Below are 13,739 nucleotides of genomic sequence, written 5' to 3'. Positions count from 1 at the left end.
CTCCATATTCAGTGCAGCAGTTATGGAGCATGTATTAAGGAGCTGGGAGAGTGTAATCATTATTGGTTGTGACTGCGCTGACCTGACAGCTGGGCCCAGTCTTGCTCCAGTGCTTGTTGTACAACAACAGACATGCAGTTTGAGCACACAGACACAGACACACATACACACACACACACACACACATGTAGAGTACACTTATATATATACACACAAACACACACACGTAGACACACACAGACATATACATATCATATAAACACAGGGAGGGGATGTTAACATTTGCTCTATTTCAAAGTCAACTGCAAAATCTAAATCTAAAAACAATTACTGTTAGCTGCAAACAAAAGTGATGTGTCTGAGCCAAAACCAGCATGCTGTGCTGCAACTAGCTCTCACAGTCTCACCTCAGAATTAAACGTTCGTCCATGCATCAAATTTCGAAGTTGTTACAAATGTCAAATTTCAAAGGGTTTAAAGTTAAATTAACCTCTTAACCCCTCATTTTTAAGGTTAGGGTTAACTTTAGGCGTTAACTCCGAAATCCTAAGGTTAGGTATTAACTCTGAAAGGTTAAGGTAAGGGTCAAGGTTTGGGATAGGCTTAAAACTAAAATCTCAAAAACAACCTTTTTTGCTGGATTCGAAAATGGCAAGCTTTGGCACCAGAGGCAGATGATAACAACTCTCAACGTTGCACCTAGTGGACGGTTTCCACATCATCTCCCAACGTCCTCATACATGAATGGACGTCGAATAATGACTTGTATCACGGGTAACCTGGCTGGCTATGCTAGGGCTGCTGAATGGGCCAATCTGATAAAATGTCACTGATGCTTTGCTTCCTTGTTATGATTTAAACAGTGTTAGGTATGCCCAATTAGCTTTGTTTACGTGGAAAATATAAATATAGTCTGGGTGGTACGTTGTCATTTCACTTTTTATAGCAAGTGCCTGTTATTACTTCCATTCATAAGCCTACCATCTTTGTTGTCATCATAATAATGTCATGGCCTATTTCTGTATTTCAGATAATCATGCGTGTACAGTTGTACACACACGCGCACACATACACACTTTATCATTCGCTGCTTGGTATCATCTTGTTCATTAATAAGGTCATGTATTCTAGGTGAGTACATCCTTCTCAAAGCTGCCTGCTGAGGTTTAAGTGGTGGTGGTAAAGTCTTCTCTGACCTCACTCTGTCAGCATGCTGAGAAACTCAATAACACGGACTACATTGACTAGCTAGGCCTACCATAGCACAACTGCTAGGCCCACATAATCATAACAGAACTGTTTGGCCTGCAGACACACCCAGAACCATAACATAACTAATAGGTCTACACAGCCCCACAACCATAACATCATTTCAGATGTAGGATCTTCATTTGATAACTCTTTTGTTGCTAAGCATTTTTCTGCAGAGCAGGGGATGCAAACGTGTAGTGTATTTGAGTATTAAAAGGCTTGTGAAGTTTGTCATTTTGACTTTGAAATTCCAGACTTGATTTGCCCTAACGACAAATGTATCAACCCCTACAAACATGTCCATGAATTACACACACCACATAATAATTCACATTTCCTATTGCTGCAGGATTATTTTCCTGTGGAAGCAAACTGGCTAGAAATAAGATTCTACATCTGTAATAGGTCTACACAGATCCAGAACCATAACAGAACTAACAGGTCTACACAGACCGAGAACCACAACAGAACTACTAGGCTTAGGCTTACAGTGAGGGCCTACTGACCCGGCACCATAACAGAACTGCTGGGCCTACAGATCCAGTACCATAACAGAACTGCTGGGCCTACAGACCCAGCACCATAACAGAACTGCTGGGCCTACAGATCCAGCACCATAACAGAACTGCTGGGCCTACAGATCCAGCAGTATAACAGAACAGCTGGGCCATTTCAATTGTCATTCCAAACTATTTACTCTTCCATTCATGCATTTGTTGAGTAAAACTATAATTATTAAGTGAACATGTTTAAGAATGAACACTAAAGTAAGCTAAAGAAATGTAAATGCTTACTTTGTGTGTCCTCCTAATTGAATGTGTTCTTCATGTTTCTATGTCAGAGATTGTGACATCATGTTTCCATGTCAGAGATTGTGACAGGCAAACGTAGGTGAGTTTGACAGCATGATTTAACGGGGCAATCTGTGATTGCTACATCAAAACAAAAATGTATGTATGATACCTATTGATTCTTGAACAACTTCTAAATGCCTCATGAGCTCTGTTCAATTGTCTTACTCCATCAGTACCCAAAATATAAGTTTGTTTAACTACTTTGTTTGTAAACAAAGTAAAATTGTTAACAAACACTGATAGCCTGAAAACATGGTAAAAACTAAAATGTTGATATCATTGATGGTCAGCCCTTGCATCCATAGCTCTGTCTATGAATTTGAGAGAGGTTACATTTCTCCAGCCCCATCCCTCAGCTATTTAATTACCAAATCATTGTCAGGGGGACCACTTTGGTATTTTTTGAACTGCAGATTTCCCTTATAAGGTTCATTACAAGAGACAGTCACTCAAGACTGTGTAGTAGACCCCTCCAGCCACCTCCTGCAGTGTCCAGGGCACCTGGCACATGAAGACGTCCTCTCCACCATGTTGGTACAGCTGCTGCTCCTCCAGCCCAGCCTCCAGACCCAGACCAGCAACAACAGCTGGAAAGAGATGAGGCTTTGTCTGGCTCAGTAGACCCGAGCTGTTAACAGGGGCAATCTGATATTAGTCTGGCCGCAGCACCCAGTCGAGGGGCCATGAAAGGGCACTGACTGCTGGTTTCATCTGATGGACGGACCAAGAAGTCCCATAATAGGGACACAGAGAGGGGACTATGGAATGTGGATATGACCAGCCTGGAAATATAGCAGTGAGTTTAAGAGATCATGTTGATATGACTGGACTATAGCATACCGGGGTCGTATTCAGGATACGTAGGTTAGGGCAGAATGCTGGAGGCATCTTGAGGCTACTACTCAGGTGGAGATCTTTATCTGGAGACGTCACCTCATCACTTCATTCATCCACCTCATCACTTCGCTGTGGAACCAAATGGAACCAAATAACAATGGGATTGATGGAATATCTCCAGGGGATACCTGTTCGTGAGTAACCCTTTTCATGTGTCTTCAGGTTGGTCCTCTGTCTTCAGGTTAGCCCCGAGGAGCTGAGGAGGAGGAGAGGACGTGTTTGTGTTGGACCTGGCTCAGCATATCCTGAGGATAAGCCAAGGAATGACCTCAAGTAAATGTTTGGCTGTAGACATGGCAAAACCCTGAATTAGTCTACCTTTGGATTAGGGACAGACCGAGTAAAAATAAACATAAACCTACATAGCAATGTAGCTTTGAATCAGCCTGGTGACTGTACCACATTGGCATATTATGTTCTCTCTGAGTGGCAGGTCAATCAGCCTGACCATCCTTTTTCACAGTTATTCAGCATAAGAGAATGTAGGCCTAAAGCAGGGTAAGTATTTATTACAGTATTACAGTTTAGTCCATGGGTGGAGCAGATATTATCATTGTCATTATAATTTAATAACGTGGGTTATATTTTGGTCATGAGGTCAAGTTACGAGGTCAAGTGTCAAGCCTACATTTTAATCCATCACAAACCTTACTCAAAAGAAAGACAGATTATAGATACACATACAAATACCCCATATGACAATCATGACAAGCATTACTCTATTCAGTGAGAATAATCCCTAAATTGATTGAGCATCCTCCTATGTACCAGAGGGTCCTTCCTGATAAGGATCTAGTTCTCTTTAGCCCCTCCCACTCTGTCCTCTCTCTCTCTCTTTCTTTACTTTCCTCCCGCTGTCACTCCTGACTTGGCATGGCAGCATGAAGGCTAGCTTGCATTTTAATTCGGCCCTGAAGTTACTTATTTCATTATCGATCATCCGTAATGCTGAATCAATGTTCATCTTGTTATGTGGACCATATCCGTGTAATACAGTGATAGCGCGGCCCACAGTTACTCACTCCTTTTACAAAGTGACTTTACCGTAAAATCAATGCCTTGTGTTACTGATACCGGGGAAACTGCAGCAGGATGGATAGTGAGTGGGCAGCCAGTAGGTAACCGGAGAAAAACACACCTGCAGATGCAACGTTTTATAGGCTAAAAGGCAGGCACTCACATCACATAGTGCTAGTGCGGCGTCCAGTTGTATCACCTAATGCGCGTTGCAAATTTCTGTTATTGGATATGATAATAGTTTGTAAGAATGGTGTCAATGAATGTTTGAAAGCTATTGTGGCAGGATTGATATTGATATTTATAGAATGAAAGTCTAGGCTACTGTCTGAAAAATCATACAATGTCAGATATGGAATGCACACCGATTGACGTTGGTGCAGAAGCTCTATTGCTCCTGTTATTGTAGTGTTGCAGTAGCTTATAGACCTAAAAGTGTAATAGTGGGTTTGATAGATTTAAAAACATAATATAAACAAAAACAAAAACAAATAGCCTACTAGCTACTCTTATGCGTTCTACTAATGTTAATAATATTGCAATAACATGATAACAATAGGCTACTTTGCGTACTTTACCCGATAAATTATATATAGGCCACAGAATTGTGGTGGTATGTGGGGGTTATATCATATTTTCATATCTGTGAATTTGAAACCACAATCCTGCAGAACTGCCAGAATTTCGCTGAGGACATGTGTTGGTAAATAACGACGAAATAAAGTGACCTGGAACGGCTAATAAAACAAGTCTGAACCCCTCAGGACCGACCGCAGAATATTTACCAAAACAAAGCAGCAAGGAGAGGAGAGGAGAGAAAGAGTGCACCGAGACCGAGCAGGCCATTTGACACCGGGAGCTCTGACCTTACCAATCAATTACTGCCCGTGGCTGGCGGCAGCTCTACAATTTACTCCCAAATTCACTCTTTATAGGCTCGTTTCTGAAGCTGACTCTTCTCCCCATCTCTGATGAGGCAGGCGAAAGAAACTCCCGATAGATATTAGTGCAGACGTGAACAGTGAGCGGTCGACTCGATCTGACTGCTGTTAAGTAATGCAAGTCTATTTGGGATAGCATGCCATGTAAGGCCTAGTGCATATAGAAGAGGTTCCAACCTGATTTTGGGTACAACTGGAATATATAGGCTTGTTTGCTTATTTACTAACCTTTAAAGGCGTAATTATTCCTAATAATTGACTGTTTGGCAGGGGGTCAAAATGGACATTGTGTGGTTTGTAGTCTATATAAAAAAAATCTAAACAACATGCTGGCCAAGGCCCATAATCGTTTTCTTGAGTTGTTTTGCTAATTATAAATGGTGAACATGGGCGATCTGATTGAACCCAAAACTAAAACTAAAACGTAGCAGTAACAGTCACACTTGGATATGAAAGCAGTTTCAGGATACAATAACAAACTATATGCTTAAAGGTCTATGTAAAGCACATGTTAACTAGTTATATATAAATAACATGTTAACTGTGCTAATTTATTTTATTTGATGTTATAAAACAGTTTAATAAGTTGCAGTCCATTGACTATTAATTTGTTTCAAATTGTGAATAAGGATTGCACTGTTAAAATTCCTTACTTTTGCGCTAATGCAAATCGAAGTTATCTATTTAATATGCATGGTTGGATTAGTGTAACGTAATTAAAATAATATTATTTAAATTATCCCAACAGTAAAAAAAAAAAAAGTACTTTAAATGTATTTTAAAAGTACTCTTGCTTTCGGTAACTACAATTAATTTCTTAAACTATTTCATTGCTTGGATTATGTCCCTCTGCTCTTTAGACACCGCGAGATTTATTGCTCTTTTATTTCTTTAATGGGACAAGAACATATTTTCAGATAAAGCAAGTGGTACAGTTTTAACTCCACTACTCTGAACCAAGCCAACCTCCCAGTCTCAGCAATGTTTGGATATTTCCAAACAACTCAACTCTTAAAAAAAACACCAAGAGGTCAAGAAGTTAAGGCCTTATAATAGCATGCGAAGTTGTTATTGATTGTGCTCGTGTTCAGTGAACTTGTAAAAGGCCCTTCGTTCTCTGATGGCATAATGTGTCATTGTAGCTTCACACAGTGAAGGCTTATCATCATTGTGGGGTAGAACACGTTCTACATTATTCGAGATTTAGGCTAAATGACTAACATGGCTTTTCTTGACCATAAATCGGTATGGAAATATTTGTAAATCAATTTGGTCCCATGTATAATCTTTACAACAGTTCGCCCTCATACCCTAATGAAACTTAAGATGCAAAAAAAAAAAAATTGTCTAAACAAACTCTGCAAGCTGCTGGGTTTTACTAACGTCTCCCTCAAAAGGAAAAACAACGTAAACCCTTTTTTTGTCAAGGCAAAGCAAAATGCGATATGGACCTCTCTTTCTGTGTGTCTCTGTCTCTCTCTCCCTCTCACTGACACACACACACACACACACACACACACACACACACACACACACACACACACACACACTTCACTTCACCATCCCCCTCTTCCACCAACAGCCCAAAACATCAAGGGTCATTAATTGTGTTTTCTTTTCAAATCCTTTGTCACCGCAATTAACCGATTATGATCACAAGGCTCCTTTAAATGGATTCCATGTGTGATAAGAAATGTATTACTTGTTTTCTGTCGCCTAGGAGTTATGGAAAAGATTCAAATGAGTCATTTGAATAGCCTCTGTTTGAAGGCTTTGATCTCGCCTCTTTCTGGAGCTTCATATCATCATTTGAGATGTGTTGCTGGTGTCTTGTGTGTTGCATAAGGAACCACGCTTGAGCGATAGATCCGTGCATATTTGCTGTTGAAAATTATGTGAAATTGTGTCATCTGCATAATTACCCTCAAGTAAAAAACAGCCCTCGAGTCACTCTCCTGTGATTGTCCTTTTTTTGCATGACCGAAACATTAGCATTAATGGGTTATATAGAATAGAGACATGTATAAATATATTTTTTAAATAATAAAAATAGGCCTAGATTATTATTATTATTGTTGCTATTATTGCTATTATTATTATTATTATTATTATTAGTGATGATGATGGTGATTATTGTTATTATTACTATTATTATTATTCCTAGTAGTAGTAGTAGTAGTAGTAGTAGTAGTAGTGGTAATAGTAATAGTAATAGTAGTAGTAATAATAGTGGTGGTGTGGCTGCCCCAGTGTTTGGTGCATTTGATTCATACATCCATCGTGTGTATGTTATAGAGTCAAGCGGAGAGGGCAGGTTATGGGACGCTATATGGTGTGGAGTGGAGGTAAGAGAGAGCTGAGAGTCTTAGTGGTTTATGGCTATGCCAGTTTCCCGGGTCGTTGTGAAAGTGTTAAGTTAGTGCATATGTGTTTGATTGGGGTTATAAATCAGACGGAGTCCTAGGGGCCCCGACAGGTCCCGGGGATGAGACACGTGTCCATCCAAACGCGGAGCGCCTCCGAGGGGACACTAAATGGCAGATATGTCGTTCACACTCACACTTCCAAACACCTGCTTTTATATTATAACACAAAGAAAACACGAAAGTTGGCCGTTCCAATATTCAGCATTTCCATACGCGTGTGACACTTGACACACATCTTACACTAACTTCTTCACCCATTTTAGTTGAACTCATTCAACTAACACATTCCTCCCTCAATCTGAAGGCAAATATCAATGTTGAGGTTCTCAGCTCAGCTGTAATGTCTGGGCCCTCCGTTCTCTCTGCTGCAGGTTGGTGTGTGTGCCTGAGTGTTATTGACTGCTATGTAGTGATTACCATGCCGGTTGGATGGCATCAGCCACTCGCTGTAATTAATAACCTCATAATCCAGGTTCGGTTGGGTGTCACGATGCCAGCACGTTAAAGGGGAACACGGAGGTTCTGCACTGAGTTCATGGAAACAAGGCGTAGCCTTATAGTCTATATGAGAAATTATAGCTGCTATTATCCCTCCCAGACAATGATATCAGCTCCAAAAGGAGATTAAAGGTTTAAACAAGTAGGCCTACATAGACATAGACCTAGTTCTTGGAAACCGGATCTCATCATCAAAACTAAACTGAGATTGATGAGATTTAATCTCGCTGTCAATATTGCTCTGAGATTTATCATATTCAAATAAACTGCAACAGCAATGCTATAAGTCACCACTGTAGTTGTTTTGCAAACGATGAACAGACATATGATGGTACAAAGACGGGGATGTAATACGATTAGGGATGTTTCCTACATATTTTTATATATTGATTCATGGAATTTCAATTCTGACTCCCTTGCTTTGTTTTAATCCGAATTATTAACAATAAAAACATGGTTTTGTCAAATTCATTAAGGGGATTTCTTAAAGGTAGCCTAATCTTTATGAGCGATAGTCTTGTAAAGATTATATTTTTCCTGGAAGGGAAGTCTTGGTACATACATACAAAATTACATTTTATAAGATTGTTTTTAACTGGCCTAACCTGTTTCCAAATAGCTATGGCTTTCCGTGCAGCATGAATCAAATCTGTGAATATTAAATAAATTAAACCACTTGCAACTATTATTATTACTAATATTATTAGGCTATTATTATTATTATTGTTATTATTATTATCCTCATCATTATCGTTATTTTATGACACTATTATTATTTACATCAACATTATTTGTATTGTTGTTGTTCATGTAAAATATTTATTTACCTCAATATTTTAGTTTCCAGTCTATCACTTTAAATGTATATCCGCCACAATACTCAACGTGTTAATTACTTATCGTTGCCATTGTTGACGCTAACACTTTGCATTCATTAACAGCGCAGGCGGTAATCACCCATGCAGCTTTTCATTCCATGACAACTTTCTCTCTGAAGTCAAATGGTTACATGCTAACTAACTGTTTGATGTCCCAAATTAAAAGAGTGATTTGAGTCCGATCCGCTTGCCAATTGTTAGAAGCGTCCGCAACGGTGTAAAACGGTGTAAGAAAACACAACTTGACCATAGACTTCTAGCATTCGTGAGTCAAAATCACTCGATACGGGCAAACAACATACATTTCTTAGATCTTTCTTTCCAGTGGACATGAGTCGTGGCTGCACATACGTAAGACACATGCATTATAAGAAAACTGGAGACACTAGGCTTATGTGAAGTTAATCACTCAACAACACTGAAATATTTACTATTTGTGCAAATGACCACAAATTGTGAATTAACACTAAAATTGGGTAGGGCTCAGGCGAACAAATAACAAATTAAATGATTGGCGAGCCATCAAATGAGATTTGAAAACCATTCAAATAAGAGATCGCGACGTCAGTGCACTTATCCAGGGGAAATACAGGAGAGAGAGAGGGGCGCGCAGCGGAGCGAGAGTGTGTATAGGGGGTGAGATTTGAGAAATGGGAGGGGCTTCTAAACGACTAGAAATGTCAATCAGAGCAAAGAGTCGCAATAATCTAAGGCAATCTGTAAGGACCTGACCTTAGTCCATCCAGATCAATAGGGAAGTGAAGGAGGAAGGCGCAATCGGATCGTTTACACTGGCTGTTTTTTGAGGAAATATAGACTTCCCTTACACTTTGTTGTACTCACTGTAAAGTGGATATCGCAGTACGCACCGCGAGGGCGATTCCCTGCTTTTTGTGATTGCAGCAGACTTTTTTCTACGACCATGTCTTTTCCGCAGCTGGGATACCAGTACATCCGACCGATATACCCACCGGAGCGACAGGGTATCAGCAATGCCCGAGCCGGGACGGAGTTGAGCCCGTCCGGGGCACTCTCAAACGTTCTCTCAACTATGTATGGATCACCTTTCGCCGCAGCAGCACAGGGCTATGGAGCATTTCTGCCCTATTCAAACGATATATCAATTTTCAATCAATTGGTGAGTGCCTTTGTTTATTTATGCCTCTGGTTTCCTTCATTTGCTTTCCCAGACTAAAAAAGAGAAAGGGCGAAGTGACGTTACGTTATTGAGACAATGATCAATTCAGGACTAAACAAGAAGACTCGTTGGTCAACTTTGTCATTGACTCCTTTTTTTGGAAATAGTTAAAGTAGCTAAAAAGTAGCACTATAACTGAAATGTCAGTCGAAAACCTATGTTTAGACCACTAGAAAATAAAGAAAACAGCTGAAATCAAACGCTATATATTAAGTGTGTATACTGGCATCTTAAAATACAATTACATGTTTTGCAATTGGTAGGGAAGTGTTATAAATCAAATAGTTTTGTCGCGAACGGAAATGGTGCGTAACAAATAAAAATGTGTAACTTTTGCATATGGTAATGCTTTTGTTAGTCGTAAACGCAGAAATCACAGATCCTATGTAAAGAAAGATAAATGTGGTGATAGTGGCTTTATATTGCATATATATTGCATATATTAGCCTATATGATTTGGTCTTACTTACCATAAAGCAGAATTTCATTTAGCAAACTTTATTAATCTATCATAATATCTCACACATCCCATTGGGTCTCTGCTCTTTGTCTTTTAGGGTGCTCAGTATGAGTTGAAAGACAGTCCAGGCGTACAAGGACACCCAGGATTTGCCCACCATCACCCAGCGTTTTACCCATATGGCCAGTATCAGTTTGGTGACCCGTCCAGACCCAAAAATGCGACCAGGGAGAGCACGAGTACACTGAAGGCCTGGCTAAGCGAGCATCGTAAGAACCCCTACCCCACCAAGGGGGAGAAGATCATGCTGGCCATCATCACCAAAATGACCCTCACCCAAGTTTCCACCTGGTTCGCCAATGCCAGGAGGAGGCTAAAGAAGGAGAACAAGATGACCTGGACTCCCCGGAGCCGCACAGACGAAGAGGGAAATGTTTACAACAGTGATCACGATGAGGGAGAGGAAGGGGACAAGAGGGAGGATGAGGAAGAGATTGATTTAGAAAATATCGACACGGAAAATATCGAGAATAAGGACGACTTGGATGATCAGGATGACCTACACGCTGATTTAAAATTAGATGGTAGAAGCGACTCTGAGATTTCAGATGGCTATGAGGATTTACAAGGGCCCGATCAGAGATTTCTGAAGGCTGTAGTGAAGGAGGGCAAAGACATTCACGTGGACCGGGGCGAGCACTTCCACCACCACCATAACTCTTTTGAAATGAAAGCTTCACAACCGAATGTCGAACAACTTAAACTGAATCCGGTGTCCATCAACTCGCCCCCATCAGAAAATAACGCAGCCCCGGCCCAAAAGCCAAAGATTTGGTCTTTGGCGGAGACAGCAACAACTCCTGACAATCCCCGCAAATCTCCACAAATGAATGGCAGCAACACAGTTGGGCCCGCCGCCCAGACCATAATCAGCCCTCATCACAGACTCATCTCTTGTCCTGTTGGGAAAATCCAGAACTGGACAAACCGAGCTTTTTCTGCCCACCAGCTCGCATTACTGAACTCTAACCATTACCTTGGACTGGCGAACCAGGCTTCGGCTAACGGGCTCGCCCTCTACAGCAGGCAGCAACACACGCAGGACAAGAGTCATAGCTCAGACACAGCCGTCACAGGTACATGTCACCAACACTGAGGCTGGCGAGCCTGACTGTATAACAAACGGTTCATTATTACTCTATTTCAGACTTTACTTATCCCTCTTTAACGCATTAGCCTACTTAAATAGGCCTGTCTTGGACAGACATTTTGAGGCCGTAAAGATGATCATAAAAAGTGTGTTTCCATGCTGTCGTTTATGTGACAGAATAAGGTGGCTATGAAGCTTTGAACTGGGGGAATACAGACAGAGGTGGTCGGAATAAAAGGCATTAGTTTTTAATGTTATTATCAGCTGGTTTATTGTGAGAATGGATTATTATTCATGTCCGAAAATGGTTTTTAAATTCAGCAGTTGGCCCCATATTTCTTTGTCACTTACCTACTTCAGTATTGTACGTGCTTGTATTTAACCCGTGACTGACGTGAAGATCCCCAGGCAGTAAAATAAAGTATAGACTAAATGCACTGCGACAGTGCTGTGCTCTAGTTAAAGACGGGAAAATGAATGCATTTTTTAAATGTATTTTATTGCCATTATTATTTCAGAGAGATCTAGTGCCTTGGAAGCAGAGAAAAAGTTGTTAAAAACAGCCTTTCACCCAGTTCATAGACGGTAAGAGACTGTCATCCTTATGTTATTTGGCTATATTATTTTTGATGCACATCCTATTTTATCGTTGACTACCACATTTACTCAAACTACAGCCCTTGTGTTGTATTTGTAGGACATCGAATAGATGGATTCCCCCGTGCTTGTCTAATTTCGTTGAGGCCTCAAAATATATTTGCATATTTGTCATGCAAAACCCCCAGCTCAAATTCACCACATTGGTTTTATAACCGGCTCTCATTTTCCAAAAGCAATCTTCACTTTATATCACTTTACTTTTCAAGCAATTCATTACCTTGCAGTTGTGGGTTATTATTATTTTCCCTTTGCTGAGTGTATTTATTTTCTTGACCCGTGTGTTGCAGGCCTCAGAATCAACTCGAAGCAGCCATGGTTCTGTCAGCTCTCGCCTCCTCCTAGACTTTGACTTTTTCTCTTTCTTTTTATGGTTTTATTTGAATCTGTTGTAAGAATGTAAAATAAGAATAATACATCTGTGTGTACTTACCTTGTAAGCATGTCCTGTGTAAACCTGCTAATGTTATAATGTATGAACCAGTAGTCTGTGAGTTTCTTTTTCTTTTTGTAAGTTCTGTGAGGATTTGATGTTCAAAATGTTTTGTATATAAAGTTAAGAAAATGTACATACTTGTGAACCAAATTGTACAAGAAAGTCTATATTTTGGCTAATAAATGAACTGCTGCAACTTTATTCAAATCGCTTGTGATTTTTGGGACGATGTTTGTCTGATGATTGTTTTGTGAAAGGAGAATTAGTTGTTGTGGGTGTTAGATGTTACGAATTAGATTTTGAAGTGGTGCAGAATTGCAGTGCTTTGCTTTTTGCATGTGTGTTTGTCAGTCTGCGTGGCCTACGGCGAATAGGCTTCATCATACTTGGTTGTGATAAGTAAATATTCTAGCAGGATTTGAGGCCTTTTCATATGAGGGACGTAAGAGTAATTAGCTGATTATTGCATCGTACATTTGGATATTACTGTTCTGGGATTATCCTTATTGAGGCGTAACAGACGAATTAAAATGAATAATTATTTAATTAATTTTCGTATGAAAATTGTATGGCATATGAAGAGAATTTATGTAGGCCTACTGACCATTTGGATGGAACTATTTTGGACTGAGAGGTTAAACATCGTATAGGCTGGCTATGCGTACATGGGTTGTGGTGTTGTATGTACGATGCAATCAGTTCGCGTGTAATATTTGTGTTAGGCCTACTACATGTTTTTTTTTATGCATCTTCAATTTGGTCAGCCGTTGTGGGCTGCACTGCTAACCATATGCCACCAATACATTGTGATATCATTTATTTAGGTTTGTTTCAACATCTAAGATAATTTGCATGTCAGAAGCGTTGTGAGACAAAGTTTATGTAAAGTTGGAGTTGGAGCTCCCTCTACAGTCAAAACTAGTCACCATCGTCGATTCTGCGGTTTGGAAAAGACAGGGATAGGGATATTTTAACCTAAATCACAACTTTCTATTGTAATTATTAATATGTAAACAAGCCATTGAAAAATTATTTTCACATAGGTCCATCGTAAAAGCTGTCATGATTTGGCATGC

General features: G+C 40.0%; 1 protein-coding gene across 2 annotated transcripts; it reads left to right on the top strand.

Annotated features, from left to right (window-relative positions):
- Positions 1-9,463: 9,463 nt before the first annotated feature.
- LOC139385058 (iroquois-class homeodomain protein irx-3-like) lies at positions 9,464-12,864 on the top strand. Of its 2 annotated transcripts, XM_071130101.1 has the most exons (4): positions 9,464-9,900; positions 10,518-11,556; positions 12,089-12,155; positions 12,518-12,864. In XM_071130101.1, exons 1-4 carry the CDS (start codon positions 9,685-9,687, stop codon positions 12,570-12,572), a joined length of 1,377 nt encoding a protein of 458 aa, XP_070986202.1. In that variant the 5' UTR covers positions 9,464-9,684; the 3' UTR covers positions 12,573-12,864. The 2 variants fall into 2 exon arrangements, with proteins under 2 accessions (XP_070986202.1, XP_070986203.1); XM_071130102.1 differs by lacking the exon at positions 12,089-12,155.
- The last annotated feature ends 875 nt before the right edge of the window (positions 12,865-13,739 follow it).

The sequence above is a fragment of the Oncorhynchus clarkii genome, chromosome 26 (genome assembly GCF_045791955.1).
Source record: "Oncorhynchus clarkii lewisi isolate Uvic-CL-2024 chromosome 26, UVic_Ocla_1.0, whole genome shotgun sequence".
Taxonomy (NCBI): Eukaryota; Metazoa; Chordata; class Actinopteri; order Salmoniformes; family Salmonidae; genus Oncorhynchus; species Oncorhynchus clarkii.
Note: the sequence above shows the minus strand (reverse complement) of the source record. Positions and strands in the feature narration are given on the sequence as shown.

What these genes read in the sequence shown, in the direction of transcription:
- LOC139385058 (XM_071130101.1), top strand. Translation starts at nt 9,685, where the DNA reads ATGTCTTTTCCGCAGCTGGGATACCAGTACATCCGACCGATATACCCA. An exon ending in TATCAATTTTCAATCAATTG is followed by an intron (nt 9,901 to 10,517) that starts GTGAGTGCCTTT and finishes TTTGTCTTTTAG; the next exon opens with GGTGCTCAGTATGAGTTGAA. An exon ending in CTCAGACACAGCCGTCACAG is followed by an intron (nt 11,557 to 12,088) that starts GTACATGTCACC and finishes TTATTATTTCAG; the next exon opens with AGAGATCTAGTGCCTTGGAA.